The 22,818-nt window shown below is 38.1% G+C and overlaps 1 protein-coding gene across 1 annotated transcript in view; it reads left to right on the forward strand.

The window, feature by feature from the left end:
- The window catches only part of KaiR1D (Kainate-type ionotropic glutamate receptor subunit 1D), a 363,464-nt gene that overhangs the window by 289,419 nt on the left and 51,227 nt on the right, over positions 1 to 22,818 (forward strand). The window contains exons 7-9 of the mRNA XM_083123772.1: positions 3,413 to 3,577; positions 16,573 to 16,596; positions 19,483 to 19,635. Coding sequence (XP_082979898.1) covers positions 3,413 to 3,577; positions 16,573 to 16,596; positions 19,483 to 19,635 — 342 coding nt within the window. The remainder of the gene's footprint in view (positions 1 to 3,412; positions 3,578 to 16,572; positions 16,597 to 19,482; positions 19,636 to 22,818) is intronic.

Below are 22,818 nucleotides of genomic sequence, written 5' to 3' on the forward strand. Positions count from 1 at the left end.
GGTATCGTTAGAACGCAGAAGCGACCATGACTGTACAGGGTGATCCATAAGTCTATGGATCATATTACCCGCACATCTTGCTGCTGTAAGAGGTTCTTGCCAGATATTTCATTTCTTTCTTTCTTTCTTTCTGTTTCTGCATTTTTAATATCGAATTTCTGAGTTAATAGTTGCAATGAGAATGAATGATACACAGATGAAATGAATGATAAAAAAAACATAACTCCAGGCCTTATTCAGGGATAGAACTTGGAACGTGCGCTGTGGGGTTTCTTTCTTTGGCGTACATGTCTTAATAAACACACTTTCAACTCCAGGGATCCCGGCTTCAAATACCTGCCTGGGCATGGATGTTCTTTGTGAGTGTCCTTGGACGTCCGCATGATTTTTTTCCAGGGAAGGACAAGCAAGGTAATTATTTTCCAGGGGGGGCGTATTTTCACCAATAATCGTGATGCCCTTTAACAAACACTATTTCAGTCTGAAATTATCATGTTCCTTCAATGTATTTATAGTGGCTCAAATGAAATTATGTGTGAAATATATAATTTTCACGTGGACATTCATTTTCCATTGGGGCTCCTCGCCCCCCTTGCGCTCCTTTCGGACGTCCACGTGAGAGTTCCTTCATCTATTTCATCATATCATCACTCATCCTCATCATCGTGATTAGCCAAAAGTAGCAGAAAAGCGACGCTAAAAGAAATCAAAATCGAGTTGATTTTAGGACGATTACAATGCTGTAGTGTGGCATGCCCAGAAGAGGATTTACTTTCCCCTCCAACAAAAACTTTTGTAAATAAAAGAAGTACCGCCGCCGCTGTAGAGCCCGATTATACTCTTCAAAGTTTCCTCCTTCAAAATGTTTCAAACAAACTTTTAATTTTCGAAACTTTTTTGATGCCGAAGAATATGAGGAAGATGAAACTTTCCCAACGCATGCTGGGAATGGAGGTTTGTTGGTACAGAATATGTATTTTGATGAATTTTGCAATATATTCGAGCTAATTGATTAAGTGCCAGTTTCAGTGCAATAATATGTGTGAACACATTAAATATATTGTATTTGGATTTGAAGCAAGGAAAGTTTGAACATAAATATGCAATCGTATTTAATACATACTTAAATTGTTGTAAATTTTTCCTGCGAGTATATTCCTGAATTGCTCTTTCGAAATCTGGTTAATACGAGTCGAATATAATTACAGTTATATATAAATGCCTTCGGTGTGGAAGCACAGAGAATGTTTCTGTAATATGCGAATCATGCTTAAATTCATGTTTACACACTGCAATTCAATCTAATGATTACGTATAGGTTCTATATATATAGACAAACATTGCGCTATGGTGATATTCAACGTAATATTTGGAGTAATTGCTGTTTGAACTTGCAACAGCACAACTCTTTTCTATATATATCCCATGTTTGTTGCTGAAATTAAGCATGTTGCCGTGTTCCCAGTGAAATGCTTGCCCATTTTGGTATATCAAATTACCACATTTCAAGAAATTAAGTTGGCTCAAAGATCGCGGAAAGTTTAAAAGTAGAAACCCACCTTAAAAGTCAACCTAATTTTCTTGACCAGTAAATTTCAACTTAGTTTAAATTTCTAGTAGGAAAAAATTGAAAACATCTTGACCTTTTGAAAAGGAGGTTAAGGGAAATTTGCATACTTATTATTCTTCCCTTCTCAATTTATTTTTACCTCTTGCCTGTGTTTCTTTTCCTGTAACTTCCTTCTAGCTTTGTTTTATCTTTCCTCAGGCTTAGCGTCTCATTCATCTTGCTTACTTCCTATCTTCTGTATTTGCCTTCCAGCTTTCTGTTTCATTAACTTCTATATTCTCTCCCTTTATTGCTTCTACTTCTTCCATCGTTTTTTTTATCTCTTTCGCCCTTATTTATGCCTCTCTCTCTTGATTCCTTATATCCTCTCTTTTCCTCAGTCCTAGACTAAAATAGAGGGCATGTCCGGATAAAACAGGACGTCTGGCAACCCTGGCGGCTCTCTTACTGGAGAACATGCGCATTTTATTTGATACGTGAGATTGATTGATTGATTTGGTTTATTTTACTTCGCTTTTCTGTCACTTTTTGATTAATCGCGAAAATAAGGATGAATGATGATGGGATGGAATTGATGGAAACGACATTTGCAAATAACACCCATGTCCAGGCCGGGATTCGAACCCGGGACCTCTGGCATCGTAGCGCTAGATACGGGAGGTTATTTGATGCCATATTTTTCAGCTGCGAAACTAAATTGTGTTTAGGGATATTGTCCACCACGTTATAAAATTAACTAGACCTCTGAGCTAGACAATATCCCCTCTTTCATCTCCTGCTATAATATAATTTAGTGTGTCGTAACTTCTTGCATCCTGTCGCCGGGTACTTAACAACCTCCAAATCGAGCGTTTTCTGTCTTCTTCATAAAAATCCAAATTTCCATTCAAAGGATCCGAACCGATGCACATGGCATTGCAAATCGCGTTCTTCCACCCAACGGACAATGTGAATTTTTTATACCGCAATTAAAACATCCTCATTAACCATCCACGGATAATCTCGTGCTCACCGAAAGCTGCTTCCTAAGTGGGAACGGACCACAAACAACCACCGCAGCTTATTTTGCTTTCCCAGCAAACATTAACGTTGCAATCCACCTGCATGCATAAGTACAGAGGATAATGAAGCCATTTGCGAAAGCTATTAAACTGTTTAAAACGTTCCGCCTTCTACAACATTCCTTTAAGTTTCGATCAAATAGTGTGGATTGTGGAAATGTGATTCCCGCGTTGACTATTGTTCAAAGAATAGTTTTGATTGATTGATTGATTTGGTTTATTTTACTTCGCTTTTCTTCAATTTTGGCTAATCGCGACGATGAGGATAAAGTTGATGATATTGATGAAGAGATACTCTCAAAGAACACCCATGCCAGGATTCGAATCAGGGACCTCTGGCGTCGTAGCGTGCTGTGCTAACCACTCCGCTACGGCGATCGGCAAAAATAGTTTTGGATAGTATAAAGATGAAGTATAGATATTCTGTACCAGGGGTGCCAAACATTGGATGGGTTCCAACAGTTTAGTTATAAGTTCACCAGATATCTCCCATATATCATGATATTATCAATACTAACAATGCATCCTTACTTATTATTTTTAAATCTGTTATTTACTGATGTTAATAAGCAATTCACCACAAACCACGATAAAAAATATATCATACTTCTGCATAAAAAATACTCCTGAAAAGCGAATGTGCTGCTTACGCTACATTAAACACTGAATGACGATTATTATTAGGAAAGCTGTGAATTGCAATTCAAACAAGTAAATATGAATTTCTGAATTAGCACGTTCATTTCTGGTGTTCAATTTACCGCGTTGTTCTTTCTTACAGGACTTGCACACAGTCGATTTAGAAGAATTCAAGTACGGAGGAACAAATATAACTGCATTTCGATTGGTGGATCCTGATAATTATGAAATGGATAAAATTGTACGGGATTGGTCATACGGAGAACGTTATGGACGGAAACTCGACATAAAGCCACATTCCATTAAGGTGAGTGACATAAACACGCTTTCATTTTTATGTGCAATAATACCATAAAGCTCATTATAAATTATTAACTTCATTCGTTAACTATATTGAACATATTAATACATGTCTTTATGGCCTAATAATATTAGGCCATGTCATGCCTAAAGTGTACAATATGTGATTTACTGGAATTTATGCTGATTTTACTTCTGTTTTGAAATTTACACTCCCTCTTCCCTTTACATTTTGTGTTGCACACTGAATCAAGTAGAACAGCCAGGAATACAATATCCAATAGATCGATGGATAATGACATCATTGTTAACATAAATTCCTCATTGCTTGAATACAAAATGTACAAAACACTGTATAGTAGGGTATCAACCTATCGAATTAATTTTTGTTGACACTAATCATACAAATGCTGTCTTTCTATCTTCAAAAATAAATATGTTTAGTGGTCACTTGAAAATTAATAATTTTCCAAAAGTGGCAAATCAATCATACGAGACTACTTTATAGGTCTATACGTACCTAGAAGTTTCTAAGGTACCGTTACCGATTAAGGTATATTATTCTCTTCAAATATCTTTTGAAAAAGAAAGATATAAGTGATGTTGGAAGCTAACTTCACTGCATATTCATAGCCAACAAGTGTTCGACCGCGCACATATCAGCAGACTATGCGTACAGTCACGGACACTTCTGGGTTGCTAATGTTAAAACCCAAAGATGGCCGTGACTGTACAACTTCATACAAAAGTCACAAGTTGTTCTGTTGTGTGTGGTTGCATAACCGATTTCCCCTGAAAATTTTAATTGAAAAGTGAATCCTGAAGGAGTGAAATAATCGAGCCGAGATGTAAAGTAGTCAAAACGCATATTTTCAGGCACTACATAATTCTGAAATTCAACGAAAGTGTATTTTCGCTATACCTACTGAATAATGTTTCTACGCAGCGCGATGACATATAAATATGGATTTGTATGTCTCTTTTATTTTCATATCTAGTCACCTAGATACGAAATCGAAAAAGAGTTAGGGTAAGGACGGGGCAAACGGACACCCTAAGGATATATAGCAAAATAACTATCAAACTGTTTATTGAAAAATTACAATTATGGTCGATACAGAAAGTGTGAACATTGAGTTAACAAATAGTACAATGTATAATTCAAAATAATGAACGTTGGCTTCCAAATTGTTAAATGAATTAGTGTGTGTATCAGTGTCCGTTTGCCGCACCATCGCGGCGCAAACGGACATGTGAGAGGGGCAAATGGACACTAGCTCATTTATGAACTGTCATCATTCTCACAAGAAGAACACACAAAGTATTGGTCGTTTCCATTCGCAACGCACTTTAGGTGGAACCAGACAGAACACAATAAGCACTGCACCCAGTGTTGACCCTTCTTGTACACACCGTTGCATACACGGCACACATCTTTTGCGGTACGTTTAACATGCTTTCCCATTCTTGTTGTTTGATTTGCTGCAGTCAGTTTTTTTCTCTTTGAGGCGAACGATGAAAGAAGGATCCGTTTTTCGTTTCCTGTTCGAGGTCCCAGAAGTTGATGGCAAGGGGTTGAGTTCTTGAAAACTTCCTTGGGATGTGGCATCGTCTGTCGCTAAAGGTTCTGGTGATCGCTGATCTTGACCATTCACTTCATGGACAGTTCCAGGAATAAATGCGTGCTCAGGCAGGCGTTGTGGATTAAATGGATGTATCCCACACGCATGAAACCCATTTACTGCATTCTGCACTGTGGCCGCACGATTCCAAGCCTCTGCAAAAATGCCATCAAAGGCCACTTTATTGATACCTCTCCCCGGATTTCTTGCACATAAACTCTACAGCCGTCGTTGTAAAATGTTTTAAAAGATTAGTTTTAGATTACTTAAATGTTTTAGATTAGTTGCTGAATTACATAATACCTTATAGTATTTAAATGATATACACTTTATGATGTCCGTTTGCCCCAACACAAGCCTGTCCGTCCGCCCCACCTGTAGCCTTGCGCTTTACATTTTCGAAAAAGCCCACCACATGGCAGCAGCATGTTGACACAGGCTGTGTATGTCGAGGAAGCAATGCCGTACCCACACTACAAAGCGCAACTTTGGCGGGACCACCATAATCCACGCAATCCTTATGTTCCGCACACAGACTCTTACTGTTTAGGTTTTTGCTAGTACAATTATCCTTACCTCGTCAGGTTTTACTGCTGGATTGGCGTTCTCCTTCAATATTTCACCCAATGTTCGACACACCTTCTTGCCAATGTTCTGCTTCATATCACAACGCCAACCGATGCACTGTTGCAAACTTCAACGCCAAATTATTCTAATTTTCCTTAGGGACTGTCCGTTTGCCCCAGTGTCCGTTTGCCCCGTCCTTACCCTATATAGATATAAGTTTACATATAGTTAATCTAATCCAACGAAAACTAAACCACCAGACAAATCTACAATGTTATACTTACAGCCATAATGTAAACTTTTGAACATACGTAATAGGCCTAATACTGATTATTTAAATATTAAATGTAATAATTATGACTCTTCACAGCAACCTATGTATATTAATTTCTTAGGCACTTTTTTACTTTTTTAAATAGATGGCAATTACTATGAATGCAAATGCATTGTTCTTATATTGTTTTTGTAACACAATAGAGCACAAAATATTTAAATATTGAAATAAATCATAGTCATTGTTTTCAAAATGAAACCTTCTCTACCATTATTCATTATTGGATAACGCTCTAGTCAACATACAATTCTTCCATTTATGATTTTGTAAAGTTATTGGGCCGAATAATATGCGAATCTTTAATGGTCAGTCTTTCTCACCCAAAGAGTTCAAAGAATTATGTTCAAGCAATGGGTCGGTCAAAATATCAAATAAATTTGAAAATAAATTTTTTGAAACAAAATGGAATAATTATTTAAATAAATGAGATATTCATATATTTATATATTACTGAAAAAACACAGTTAACAGTTTTCTGTAATGCCTAGGTCACATTAAGTTATAATATACAGGGTGCTCGGAAATTCCCCTTACAAACTCCTAGGGCTAATAGAGGGGACTGAGTAGACAATATTTGAATAGGAACCCATGTCCGGAAGCGTACCGTTTCCATGCTACAACCATGGCAATGTGTTGGATGTGCATGTGTTGGTATGCAACCGGTTAGGCAGTACATGACGTCAGAAGAAAACCTGATGGCACGTGACAACTACCCTGCCGCGGTATCCTGCCTGGAGCCCCATTCACGTGCCTGTGCGTCTCCGATGAACATGGTTGAGTACACGTTTGCAGAATACACGGACATGATCCTTGTGTATGGCGCACAAGAAGGGAATGGAAGAGCAGCTCGTCGGCTGTAGCAAGAGCGTTATCCACAACGTGCGACTTCATCACATACCCTTTTTGCCAGCATTACGCAACGGATTCTAGAACGAGGTACCTTCACCGCCGACAGGAAGTATTGTGGTGTTCCAAAGAGACGCCACACGCCCGAATTGGAAGAGGCTGTACTGCACCACGTTGAAAAGGACCCGTCAGCAAGTACGCGAACAATTGTGCGTGCAATGGGTGTTTCTCGCAGCGTCGTGTGGGAGGTTCTGAATGAGCAACAACTACATCCTTACCACCACCAAAGGGTACAGGCTTTGAGACCAGCCGATTTTGTACCACGCGTTAACTTCTGCACGTGGTTTCTGCACCGCTGCATCGACGATCCCCAGTTTCCACGTCGAGTTCTGTTCACAGATGAATGTAAATTCACTAGAGAGTGTGTTCTCAATTCTCGAAACAGCCATGTTTGGGCAGACGAGAACCCTCATGCGACGCATGTCCGGGGATTCCAGAACAGATTTGCTATCAATGTGTGGGCAGGTATTCTGGACGGTCATGTGATCGCGCTGTACCTTCTTCCAGCCAGGCTAATGGGTGCCGTGTACTTGATCTTCCTACAGGAAGTATTGGCCCTGTTCTTGTATGCTGTGCCATTGAACGTCCGTCAGGAACTGTGGTTTCAGCACGATGGCGCACCGCCTCACTTTACACGTGACGTTCGGAGACATCTTAACTGAAGATTCGGGCAAAGATGGATAGGCCGAGGTGGTCCAACCGCGTGGCCCCCACGATCACCGGATTTAACGCCATTGGAGTATTTCTTGTGGGGTCGTATGAAGAGTATGGTGTACGAGACTCCTGCAGAGACAAAGTACGAACTGTTGGCACGAGTAATGATCGCTGCACAAGAGATTGACGGGACACCAGGTGTGATGGAGCGAGCGTACCGGAAGATGATTCGTCGATACAATGTGTGCAATGACGTTGGTGGTCGTCACATCAAGCCACTGTTGTAGTTGAGCAGTGCCGTATGCGACACATCCATTGCAGAATACAGAAACAAATTGTTGCGTTTCACTGTCGAACACAGGTATTATTGTGATCAATGATAGTACGTTTCTTTTTGTTCCCTTGGCATTGTTATCAAATAAATTTGTTTGTATTATGGACTGAGTCACACGTCATTCACTTCTGTACCTTATGTAACACCTCATTTGACATGATTGTAATAAATGATTACACTTTAGGTCATCAGGCAATATTCTGACGTCATGTACTGCATATCCGGTTGCATACCAACACAGGCACATCCGACACATGGTCATGGTTGTAGCACGGACACGGTAGGTTTCCGGACATGGGTTTCTATTCCAAATATTGTCTACTCAGTCCCCTCTACTAGCCTTAGAAGTTTGTTAGGGGAATATCCGAGCACCCTGTATAAACAACTTACGAGAGTCTGGGCCGTAGCTGTTTAGATGTTGGAGCAAGTATTTTCCATACTAAAAATGCAAAAATACATAGATCCTAAACACTACTTACCGGGAAACATTTTTAGAGATAAAATCTTAGTTCTGCAAAATAGACAAAATAATATGTTTGCCGGAATGTAGAAGTGATATCAATATCACATGGAGATAATTGTGCCCTTAAGCTTCAACACAGACAGATAGTCAGATAGTATGAAAAACTAAATTTCCAATGTGTTTATGTGAAGTTTGATTTCCATACGTGCTATTCTGTGACGCCATGTTGTCTGCACTGAGCCGTGAACTTGATTCTAGATCTGCTTTACATTTAGATTCGGGTAATTCCATGTCAAGTGAACCAATGATAAACACCTGACCATCTCTAATTTTATTCATACTAAATTTCATGCAGTACTACCCTAAGGTAGGAAAACTGCAAAATTGCAGATTTCTATCTGTTGTAGTTCTCCAGTTAGAACCCTCTGAAATATGGAAAAAAGCACAATTTTCGGCACACACACAATCACAAAGAAACTCATAAATCAAGCTAGAATTGACATGAATGGTTGGGATAAGAACCAAATTGTTGCTTTTACTATGAGCTTTAATTAGATATATCACATGACTACTTTTCAATTCTTTTTCATTGAAAGTTCATTCAAACTTTTTTTGAAAATCGAATTTTTCAAAAACCTATATTTTGAAAATTTTTAAAAAATGCACATAGAAACAAACATATTTCAACATCAAGTCTTAGAAGTTTTGTTATGGGATCGCAATGGGATCATAGTTTTTGACATGTATAAACAGATACTATACAGTAGGTAAGACCATATGACACGGGAATATTGCAATGTAAATTCCATTCCTTTGTAAAGGGACTATGTTGTTTGCGAAATTGGCCAAAGGGTGAAATAATGAGTATGTAGGAAAGGGGAGTACCTTGGGGTCTCGCTTTTTCGGGAAAGTTTTTAACAAATATTTGTTATTTTTTAAAAAAATATTTAAACATTTTTCAAACATTATATTTAAAATATTAAATAACAATTACAAAATAAAAAGCTTTACAATATATTATATATATACATATTTTAAAACAATTACAAAATAAAAACTTTACAATATATGTGAAGTATGTTGGCTTGTGACATAGTATTACTTGAGTTGATATAACATTAGTCCAATCATTTCTCCCGTATGGACATCTGTTCCGGATATATCCTATCCTATTGTTTAATTTTACATAAAACATATACATAGGTACATATTCCACTGGTTGAGCCTGAGCATTTGTGTTCTATGTGAGAGTCCCTTCACCAATTGCATCATATCATCACTTATTCCCATTTCCGCGATTAACTAAAAGTGGCAGAAAAGTAACAAAAATCAATCACTACATATTTCCCAGTTGTAAACAGAGTTATAGACTCTCTGCAGTGATTTGTGTCGTAATTATCCACAAGTAGCAGAAAACCTAAGCAAGACAATAGCTTTGGTTTGGTTTGAGTTGGTGTTTTAGGTCCACTTTATGCACAGTAAGGCTAATTGGGACTGGGCCTACAGTTTTAAGTGGGATCCGAACTACTATGTGCCTCCACCTGGTATCGAACACGGGATCTCTTCAAGACAATACCAAGCTGTCCCAGAAGTCCTGCACCATACATGGGCGAAAATGAAACAGAATATCAGAAACAAAGACAGACTTTTTTGAGCAAAGTACAGGCCCCCATGTTCAATTACCTTCACCCATCTCTGAGACAACAGTTCAATCTGATGGGGATACCAGGTGGCAGGTTTAGGATTGAAAAGCTCACGACAGGCAGAATTTACCTCATCATATGAATTGAAGTGCCACACAGGAAATGTCAGAGAGATCGAAACAAACCGTAATCCGATGGTGCAACATCCGGACTATAGGCAGGATGAGGTAACAACTCAAACCCGTCAAGCTCAGCCAGGGTGTTGGTCACTCTTCGAGACCGGTGACTCGGAGCATTGTCATTTTGCAGCAGTAACCTCGTCCTCCTCGTTAATGCCGGGTATTTCCCGTTCAGAATGGTATACACTCGGCGTAATTGTTCGGAATACAGTTAACCTGTTACAGCATGACCTTCTGGAACAAACTCATAATGGACAATCCCGTCCATATTCCACCACACACTCAGCATGAGCTTTTTCCCAAATCTGTCCTGTTTCACATGGGCGATGGCCTCCTGTCTTCTTTTCACCCACTGTTTACGTGTATCAGGGTTTTCAGTAACACCCACTTCTCGTCTCCTGTCACAATCCTCGAAGATCATGCAGGTTTTGGAACCATGTCTAGCAAATTGCAACTCTGCGCTGGGCCTGCACCTCTGTCAGCTCTTGCGGACTTCGTCGGGGCTGTTTATTGGTGTAATCCATGTCATGCAAGCGACGGTTACTGTCGATTTGGATGCCCCAACCACTCTTGCTAACACACGTGTGCTGGATTATGGTGAAGCATTCACAGCATCCTGCAGAGACTCGTCAATGTCTATAGGAGGTCGTTCCGTGTGAGGCTTGTCCATGAGGCGTAGATCACCTGAAACGATTTTTTTAAACCAACGGGAAGCTGTCGATCGATTCACCACATCTTCATTCTCCACACGAAAAATTTCCTCTGCTGCCGCTTTTGTTGTTAGTAGTTTCTAGCATAAAAAACGTAGCACTGCACTAAGTGCAATTTGGACCTCACTCATCGTGCCCACTTTAACTTCACGGGAACACTAGCTACACATGATGTGCGTGCCTTCACTTCATCCCACGAACCTGTCCTCTATGCCTCCCAACAGCCTTTCACCGGTGGCACCACCTACCCTCGCAAACTTCACCTCTTGGAGCTGAGGGTACTGATGGTACAGGACTTCTGGGACAGCCTGGTACATTAATGGGAAATAATAACCAGATTCCAGATATTTCGCTAAATCACTGGTCAACAATGAAAATGGTTCGGAGATAAAAGTAACCAATTCTTACTAATTTACAAATATGATATTAACAAATATGACATTAGTTTTTGAAGATTGGTTCGAGTTTCGAAGAAATACATTATCGCCGGACGTGCTCCGGCGCGCAAAATAAGGGTTCGTGACAACAGCGGCTGTCTGCGTATTTCAATAAATATCCATTGTTTGACGGTTAGCTTTATCACTATCCTTATCGCTAGCACATGATTGCTGACCGAGAATCATCAACCACATCAGGCTTCAATTAATTTGTATTGAAGATTTTGCCAGGGGAAACGTGTTGTTACGTGTTCCTGCGTAGTTCCGATTTGAACTCCCGGACATGGTCGTGGCGAAATTTTGTGTATGTTTGTGGTGTACGTTTTAGCGTTTTATGACTGTACTGACCAGAAACTTGTCGCGTAAGTGTGTTGTTGTGGTGAGATATTCGATGAGTGTGTGGTGTTATTTATTTTTATCTTATATGACTGTACTGACCAGAAATATGTCGCGTAAATGTGCTAAGAGTGCAGACAATTTTTGTTATGTTTGCTGCGAAATAACATTTGTCGATCAAAAAAGAAATTTCACGCCAATCATAAAGAAATCCTACCAATTGTACTTTGGTTGTAAAGTGGGAGATATGGACAAGAAGTGGGCACCACACATTTGTTGTAATACGTGTTTGACAAACGTGCGGGACTGGCTACATGGAAACAGACCATGCATGCCGTTTGCAGTTCCAATGATATGGAGAGAACCGACAGATCATACTTCAAACTGCTATTTTTGCATGGTTCCTCCAATTAAAGGCCTATCCAAAAAGAAAAAGTGGACTATCACTTATCCCAATATTCCTTCAGCTATTCGTCCTGTGCCACATTCTGAAGAACTACCTGTTCCACAACCTCCCGCATCGTACTCCAGTGATTCATCCGACGAAGAGCAAGAGGTGGCCAAACTCGACGCTGGAATGCCAAATTCTGTTGCAGATTCCTCGTCACCATCGATCCTGACTTCACAGCCATCATATCATCATCTAATCGCCATCTGATCACTCAACACGAATTAAATGACCTTGCGAGGGACCTGGGGTTGTCAATAAAGTGGCACAGAACTACTGGCATCCAGACTCAAGCAGTGGGGAGCTCTTGCTGAAGATGTTTAAGTATCCGTGTTTCGGACACGTCAGAAACCCCTGGAAAAGTATTTTTCACACATAGTGTGTTGTAAAAATGTGACTGGTCTTATGAGTAAACTTAACATAGAACATAATCCCGATGAATGGCGGCTGTTCACAGACGCATCAAAACTTAGTCTGAAAGCTGTGTTAGTTAACAATGGAAATGTGTTGCCATCAATCCCAATCGGTTATGCAGTGCACTTGAAGGAGACATATGCCAACATGGAAAAACTGCTGAAAGCCATAAATTATAACGAATGCAATTGGAATATTTGTGGCGACTTCAAAGTTCTAGCCATACTTCTTGGCCTGCAGCTCGGCTACACAAAATACTGCTGTTTTTTATGTGAGTGGGATAGCTGTGTTAAGACTTCCCACTACTTAAAGAAAGACTGGCCACTCAGTAAATCTTTGGAGCCAGGAACAAAGAACGTTCAACATGTTCCTTTGATAGCTCCCAGCAGGGTTTTACTTCCTCCTTTACATATCAAACTAGGTTTAATCAAGAACTTTGTTAAAGGTATGAACCAAGCCAGTGATGCATTCAAGTATATTCTGCGTAAATTTCCAAGAATTAGTGAAACTAAAATCAGGGAGGGCATATTTATTGGCCCTCAGACTCGATCCTGAATTTGACGCACTGTTAGAAGATAAGGAGAAGATTGCATGGGACTCTTTCTGAAACGTGGTGACAATTTTTTTGGGAAACGTGCGGGCTCAGAATTATAAGGAACTAGTGGAGCACATAATATCTTCCTACCAAGCAATGGGGTGTCATATGTCACTAAAAATACATATGTTACACTCCCACATAAACGTCTTCCCAGGAAATTGCGGAGCAGTCAGCGATGAACATGGGGGAACATTTCTACCAAGTTATATCTACAATGGGGAAACGATATCAGGGCCACTGGAGCAAGTCTATGCTTGCTGATTATTGTTGGGCAATCGCCAGAGATGTTCCAGAACCACAATACAAGCGACAGGCAAAGAGGCGCCGTTTGTAATATCCATGTAAGTAATGTTTTTAACTCCCCTTTTGTACAAGTGTTAATTTCCTATTAACACCACATAACACATATTTCTTTCGATTACACTTAAACTCGAACCAATTCAGCATTTTTATTATTATTTTCGTATTCAGCCTGCTCAATTCCATAAGGATTTGTACTTTTCATTTCCGAAGCATGAATAAAGTTAAAAATTTGTTGTCCAGTGATACCTTTGGGTCATTCCATGTCAAATCAGGCAGGAGTTGACCCTCATAGTCACCGATTTTGATGATATTTGGTACACAGCTTTGTTTTGCTCCAAAAACGATACCTGTGAAAGGATTTTGCTCAACTATGATTATTACGAATTATATGAGGGTTGTTCAAAATGTTATTTTTGAGCAACATACACTTTTCAATTAAGTATATGTCTTGAATGAATAAAGATACAGAAGCGTTCTTGATCTCATTGTAAAGAGGAAAGACGGTTGCATATTATGAGATGATCAAATGTTGAAACTTATTAAAATTTAAACACACTGTTCAAATTTCAAGTTTGAACAGCTAAAAACACCCCCAATCGATTTTTCTCATTTTTGGATATTTTTAACTACCATCCTTCTTCTTCATACTGGGAAAGTTTTATCGAGGTGTTTTTTGATATAAGGGAGAGACATGCGATTGAAATTTGTCCTGCATCAGCAATGAATTGGGCTGCAGCGTCCCTATGATGATACTTTTCATTTGTGTCGCTCTAGAGGATATGTTATTTTCGTTATCAGTTTCATAGGCCATCAGGATACAAGTACGTTTCAGGGTACTACAAGAATTATGTGTAAAATTTGTAGTGCCTTAAATTCTATATTTCGACTGTTAGTACCGATTTCGCTTATAACTGCTTATAAAGAGAGAAAAAATAATGTCCCAACTCTTAAAAGTGTGTTTAGTGTATTTTGTTTAGGATTTCCCACAGCTGATTAACTGTCGTATCTCCCCCTCTCGACGCCTAGAACTTAAAATAAATATTTAATAAGCGTAAGATTCAAAGAGCTCTCACCGTCCTAATTCATCATCAATGTGTATGTGCATCTTGGGTGAAAACAGAGCATTCCCTGACATTCGCTACAAGACTCGGCGGCAAGCGGCCCGGCGTCAGGGCTTGTCTTTCCCGGTGAACGAGGTCCGCGACAGTCGCACGCTACAGTCTTTTCGCTCTCTCTGTTGACGTTGCAGACTGACGCCAGTATAATCCTCCCTCGGAAGTTGTGTTGTGTCGTGTGTTAAAGATTGTGGCTTAATATGGCACCACAAAAGTTTACATTACAACAAAGGATTTATCTTGTCGACTGTTACTTCGGAAAGAGGAATTGTGGAGAAGTGCGACGACGTTTTGCAACGATATTTCCTGTTGTTCCCGTTCCACATAGGACCACTATATTAAACCTCGTAAAAAAGTTTAGAGTAACAGGGTCAGTTATGAATAAAAGTGGAAAGAAAAATGGGGAAATCTAAAAAATAAAGTATACAAAGACAAATCGGAAAACAATCGGTGGGTTAAAAGAGAGTATTGTACGAGAAATCGGGAGAATTACAGTAGACGAACTTGCACATATAAATGCCAATTTCCTTCGGAGATGCCAGGAATGTGTTGCAGCAGAGGGACATCATTTTCAACACCTTCTGTAGTCAAGGTTAGTACACAATATGAAAACTGTAATTTTAATAGCCGACTCTAGCGTCTGTCGCGGAACCCGTTCACCAGGAAAGACAAGCGCTGATGCCGGGCCGCTTGCCGCCGAGTCTCGTAGCGAATGTAAGGGAATGCTCTGTAGAAATCGTCTCGAGTAAAAACTGCCCATCGCTGCCTTGGCCTTATACTTCAGCGATCGAGCGTATTGATTGATCGGCGCACAATTTCGGCACAGAAAGTTCCAAGTTCGAGACCCAACGTGGATAAGAGACTGTTCCTTTACCCAAATATCAGTTAAATTGAATCATTATCCTAATCGTCACGATTAGCCAAAAATGGAAGATAAATTATGCAGATTGATTGATTGTCTTTACTTTACTTCGTCTTTTGTGCAACTTTTGGCTAACTTGCGAAGATGGGGATGAGTGACAACATGATGAAATTGATGAATGGACACTCACAAACATCTATGTCCAGGCCAGGATTCGAACCCGGGACACCTGGATAAGTGATGAAGAACACATGCTTTTTCACTATCTATATCCATTCTTGAAATTTGACTCATAGACAAGATAATAACGCTCCGATTAATCCGTTGAAATCATCAAGTATCCAAACAAATCATTAAGTAAAGTCATAGAGAATCAACAACACTCACATTAATGGACGGGAACACTCTTACACAATTAAGAATTAAGCTAGATCAATACAATTATATCCCCATTAAATATTCAGTTGAAATTCTAAATGCACTAGAGCTCATTAATTTATTTTGGCGAGCACTGATTTATTCTTATAATGGCCGAAATCATGGGTCATTGCCAATGCTAAGAGTCCCGACCAAAGTTCAGGTGGAAAGTGCTCGAAATATTTCCCAGGCCTGCATTTCGAGTCAATATAGCACAATATTGATATATAATAAGCAATGATGGATTTTTCTGAAGCTTTGGTTGGGTGATTTGAAAATCTTTGGATATATCACAAAATAAACGAAAACTTGATTGCTTAAACCTGTTAGATACTTACCACACACCAACATTACATCAGAATCAACAGATATTTGAACAAATAGGAACGTTGAATCGGAATATTGTTGAAAGATGTTAACTTCAAATTTACGCTATAATACATGGTCGAGGACCAAGCATTACGAAAACTGACCAGTGGTCGAAACCCACGAAAACTGACCAGTATAAATATTGCAACATTTTATCTTGCACAAATTTCAGCTTGAGATGATGTTGCTACTGGACGAACAACCAGCACTATAGTTACGCACACAGCACATGTGTTACACCTGTGTTTTTTCCTTTGTTTCACTTCCATGCTGCGATGTCTGGCGACCCAGATGGAAAACCTTACCCTCATTAAGGTACGTCAGCCTGTCTCTTCTCTTGCTATAGATGCTTGTCCTTGAAATAAAACTTTCCTAGCACCTTTCTCTGCCTTTCTACTATTGCCTTTTGCCTATAGCAATGTTGGAAGAGCTAGCGAATTTGTTTCTTTCTGTGCAGGAACTGCAATTTTTAAATGTTATCTACTAGATCTTTCTGCAAACAGGTAATCGTAATTATTTGGAACTATATATATTTTACTTTCAGAATTTCTAAATCTTTTCCACGTTTTCCTTTACGATATTTTATTCTTCTTTCTAATGTACAGTAGTTGGTATTCTTGCATATCTATGAAGTTTATAGAGAATGTTCGGCTCTGCTAGAAAAACGCTATGCATGAAGCAAGCAGTTTTGTAGATAGAAACCGCAGCAAACTACTACATTATGCTGTAAACATAGCACCAATTAATCTTATACTTTATTTAATATAATGTATTTTAATTTTATGGCATAGAGATTCATAATTTTGTAACGTCCAGAAGAACGCATATTTTCTGTGTCGAGTTCCTTTGTATAAAATTTGTAAATAAGCAACAATATACTTAATTTTATAAAAATAATATCTTTTATGCAGACTCAAGAGACCACAAGGATTTATATTAATAAAAAGTAATTCATTAAGATGGAACAGACGACAAAGGAGTATATGAGCCTCAACTGCCACATCGAGTTAATAGGTTACGATAGATATATTTTTTGCGAAGTAGCTACATAGTAGAGCATGTAGAAATTCTGAGTGTTTGATTAATATGTTTTTCTTTAGAGTGTGATGAAGTTATTAGCTTGTTTCTTAACATAGCCACTTAAAGACATGTATGAAGAATATGATGGAAATTGGAAATTGATATGTCGACTGCAATATTTCATATATACGTGTCGCCATACACTGTGTGTGTATAAATAAATTAACCATAGGCGGGGTTTCAGCATTTTTATTGATGGGACAGAAACAACTGCTTCTATTCATGCACAAATTACTCACTTGTACGTGTATTTTAAAATCTGTTGGGGAACCTTGTATTGCCTTAACAGGGACTTCTTTTTTAAATAACAGACTTCTAAAATAATCAAGATGATATATTACATTACATTTTGGATACTTATATTTATAATTTCTTAAGGAACATCTAATTGCTTGTAATCGCTACTTTCTGAACATTTGTAATAGTTTTCTGGCTCCGGAACCTTTCCTCCTAGCACAAACGCCCAGTGAACTGAATGTGTTAAAGCGATACAGGCAGTGGTCCAGGAAGATCCACAACACATTTTGGTCAACGTTATACCTCAGTGGTGTCGTTTGGAACCATTATTATATAGGTGTATGTTATTGTAACGCCACTGAAGTTAAACGTTAACGAATCTCCGGTGTGGACCTCCTAGGATCACCGCCTGTGTCCTTTTAACGCCAGTGCGTTTTTAGTGTTCTATTTACAGAACATTTCTTCTATTGTCTCATAACTTTCATTGATTACCTACCCCACTTCCGTAGAACACCCTAAATCCCGCCTATGAATATAGAATTTTTTAACGAGTTGAATTATTAATATAATGAAAGAAAATATTGCAATCGGGTATTTTTGATCAAGATGGTACTACAAAGTGCAGAAACTTCAATATCAGGTAATCATTGTTAACTTCTTGTAATACACGCATTTTTTGCTTAATATGTTATTTGATTTGCTTACTGAATGTAAAATGCATATTAAACATATTGCATATTTCTTTATGAAAATTTATGTTCAATACAATGAACACACAATCAATCATGTGTACTTTAGAAACAACAGTGTGTGTGTGTGCGAGGAACTCCAAAAGTAGATACTCTATTTAACATTTCCGTCTGCCAAATAATGTCAAATATTGGAATTCTGTAAATTAAACTCTTACAAGGACAAAATTTGGTTTGTACAGCGAAATCGACGATGCATTCAACACTACGCCACGGGGTTTGTAAAGTAATCTTGAAAGGAGAAAAGAATTGCATGTTGCATGTGATATTAGCTCGAGAACCGTAACATTTGCAGCGTTGCCTTCACCTTACGTCCTTGTTATGGAAAGCCTCAAAAGTAGTTGAAAGTTTTTGAATAATTTTTAAAACATAAAAAAAAGAATCAACACAACATATTGCAAAAGTCATTTAACCAATACACGTTAACAAACATGCCTCCATGATAGAGTAGCAGCTAACTCAGTCACCTTGTAGTCAAGGGTTCTTGGGTTCAATTTTCGATTAACGTGCATGACACAATGTCTCAGTTCTCATATTAAACTGTAGACCCAGTTCCGATTTGACGAAAAGTGGATTTGAAACAAACTTCTACTTTCTTCATTACAAAATTAAGTACTCTTAAATTTTTACGTATGAACAATACATATAAATTTTGTAGGAATATAAAATGAATTTCCCTTAAATAAGTTTTGCGGTAATTTTATTACAATTTAGAAACTATCGAGAGTTAAATACATTTTCTCGTGTTCACAATTTGATTAACAATCTTTTGTTTCCTTTGAAGCAACTTATCGTAAATAAAATTTCTGACACTCGACAATTCGTTTAAGATTCTTCATTTCTAGGCTACAATCATGAAATGAAAATTTGAAACCCAATACTGACGACGCTTTCGCTATTTGGAAATCATACCTATTCCGTAACCTTAGATTTTCGTGGAAATATAAGTATACATACAGTATAATGGTAGGTATACATATCCTGGATGATAAGTAGCTTTTAAGTTCTGGATTTTTCCACTTCCTAACATCTAGAAAGATAGATTGCATTTTTAGCCCGATCCACAAAATCGTAGTGTTTCCGAAGAAAGGCTACCGTATTATAGGTCATTAATTTTTCAATTCTTTGCCCTCAGACAGAGACAGCGTTGATGTACGACGCGGTCCACCTATTCGCCAAGGCGCTCTACGATTTGGACAGCAGCCAGACGATAGACATCAAGCCTTTAAGCTGTGACGCCGCAGACACCTGGTCGCACGGCTATAGTCTCATCAACTACATGAAGATTGTAAGTATCCACAAGTTTCTTCCACTAAGACCGCATTTAACCCATTTCCTTTTATGTGACGGAATTTAACACCATATGAGAAAGTGTTTTATGGGCATCAATTTGACCTTAAAATGTTGTTATTGGCATCTGCAGTTTGAAAGGGTTCTTTGTGTTGGAGAAGTTGTAGCCTCCTTTATCTGTAGTCCTAAACCCAAAGATAAAATTTCTTAATGATTATTTTTTATATTTAAAAAGTAACTCGATAGTGTGCCGATAACTATAATTCTGCTCCTAAACCACCGGACTATAAAAATGAGAGCTTATAAAGTTGAAATACTATTAAAGTTCTAATGCTTACTACATATAACTAAGTATATGCTGTATCAGAAAATTATGCCAGAGAACAAAAAAATATTATATTAAATTAACCAGATCTGGATTTAGGGGGCTTGGGAGCTACAACCCCAAACTTTCATCTGCAAAGGTCCCTACACAAGAGATTGAAAAAAAGTCACAAAATCCGAAAACAATTCTGTTTACAATGTGATAAAAATAGAAGAAATAGAACTACCCATTTGATATAACTAGGCCTAAATATTATAACTGAAATTATGTATATGTTGGTGGCGAGTCTCTCGAAGCTTAGCTTAGCAGTAGTGAGTTAGAACAAACTCATTTATTCTTATGTTGCAAAAAACCACTGCAAATTTTTTATTTAAGATATACGATTTAACTTGATGCTTAAAAGTTATACCTGACTACCCGAAATAGCATAGAGTGAATGAAGGCGGTGTGCTTTAAAATATAATAGCATTGTTGTTCTAAAATAAATATCGGATTTCCAAATTGGCCAAAATTCAGTTTTTCATAAAACATTGTGAATTATTTACAAAACAATGATTTTAATACTAATTTCCCGCTACCTTTGTTACGAAATTTGTTATTATTTGTATTTGTTTTATTATTTATTGTTTAATTATTATAAAGTGTATTGTCATGGAATGATTTCGTTACTATGCGACGGTATGTAGAGATAAGCAATAAACTTGTTCGGCGAATTTACGCCGTGTTATACTGGGAAATCGGAAGAAAGGGCAAAGAATCAAGTCAAACAAACTTCGTATGGGGCTAATTCCCTTCTAATCCTTCCGGTTATGCAACCCAAACAACAGTATAGGCAAAAGGGTTGCATGTACTCCAGGCGTTCAACTCACGACTACGAGGAGCTTTTATACCGTACAACGATTCTGACTGAAAAACCTAATTTTTCTCTTTCTTTCTCTCATACGTTTATCTGTGTTCTCTCTCTCTTCTAATCGTATATGGATCAATATCGAACATTTTATATTAATGTAATATGGCTTAAAAAGCTATGAAAGATTTATAAAAATGTATGAGGTGGAGAAATCCATCATTATTAATTTTATACCTCCCTCCCAATTATTGTTTCTCTACCTTATTCACTTCCGTTTCTCAAAGTTCGCTTTGATGAATTTAATTCATTAGTCGCTCTGAATTTGTAAAGTTTTCCTTCTCATTACAATGTTTGGATTTTTCTTTGCCTCTAGCCAAATATTTCTCAAAGTGGAAGTAGACTAATGAAATTCTCTTCAAAAGAGAAAGACATCAATTATATCTCTGCCGGATTTCTTGAGCTAGTCTATTACTTACTTTTTATTTCCTTTGCTTTCACGATCCGACAATATTTCAATATGCCTTTGTCTGTTCCCAGTTTTTTCTTATCATATGACCAAAAGATCCGACCATCTTCATCCGAACACCAGATAGCAGTTTCTTAGCGTACCGTTTACGCATCAATACTAATGTTACAGGCCATACCCGGAAAATCTATCCTAAGCATTTCCCAACTCCTGAGAGCACTACAAAAGGGGTTAACAACCTGCCTCAGAAGCAGATGTCAACGAGAACACTAAGGATCGAGATCGGGTCGCGAGAGTGCGACAGTGCCGGACGCGGAGAATCGACTACAGGGCCGCCCAAAGGCCGTGGGGCCCAAGCCGGGGCCTGTTCGGAGGCGAGATATCTCAGGCCAGCCAGCGAGGCCAGCATCCAGGCGATGCCGAGATATGTACCTGCCCCTTTATGGTGCTAATCCTTCCGCCCCCTAACTTCTCCCTTTTATTATTCTATTGGAGTGCTTACTAACAAAAATCAGTCAATTAACTATTCAATTTGTGTTACGTTAATTACCTGCTCTACCTCCGACTCGTTTCCCGTTGGTCAAAGGGTCCTACCCTCAAATACAGAGGGTGAAATCCGGTACGACTAAGAGTTTAACGCTCCCCAATTGTGTCTCCATGGACCAGCCCTTAGACAGAACCTTGGCTTGGAATATATTGCATTGTATTGTATTTATATTGTATCTTTTAAACAATCTGTTATAGTTATATTTGTTTTGGTTTACTTTTACGGTGCAATAACATTTTGTATATTTTTGTAACATTTAAGTCTAGGCTGTTCGGGAATAAACAATTAATTCAAAAAACGCAATTTTACAGTAGGTAGTTCCTTATGTCTATTCCTTCAATATCAAACATTGAAGACATAACACACATGTTGGATAATCTTAACACATTCCCAATATAAAATTATACTCGTAACATTTTCTTTGATTCAGTGTGTCTTAAATGAAAGCAACAGTTCCAGTTTCCAGAAAACACTAGAATTATTTTGAAGTACTAGAAATTATTCTATCAATATAGTCCAGCACGATATAAATTCGTTTCTATCTTAATACGTTATGAATAATACTAAATCAGAACAAATAAAAGCATACAAAAATAATTACAAGTTGATAAACACTTGTTTCATAATTGAAATTGAGTCACTAGATTTTCGTAAAATGTCTAAGGAAATATAATCTAATTTTCTTGAGTTCTATTCAATTGTATACTTAACTTAGGAAAATATGGACTTAAACGAGTAAGGTTCTACGAATCGTAAATGTCTACGATACTTTGAAATGTCTTCGGGCAGGATATTTCACTCCGTTGAAATAAGTAAATTACATTTCCATATTTCAAGCAAAGTGAGGAATATGTTTGTCCTGAGGCATAGCGTGAGGGTCATTATTCCATTCACTGACGGTTCAAAGTAAATGTTTCTTTTTCTTTCATTTACAGTCAAAACAACGTTTCGTATTCGGTCCTTTTCACTTTGTACGACGCAAAAATTCATGAA

This window comes from Lepisma saccharinum, chromosome 6 (assembly GCF_977018435.1).
Source record: "Lepisma saccharinum chromosome 6, izLepSacc3.1, whole genome shotgun sequence".
NCBI classification, from domain to species: Eukaryota; Metazoa; Arthropoda; class Insecta; order Zygentoma; family Lepismatidae; genus Lepisma; species Lepisma saccharinum.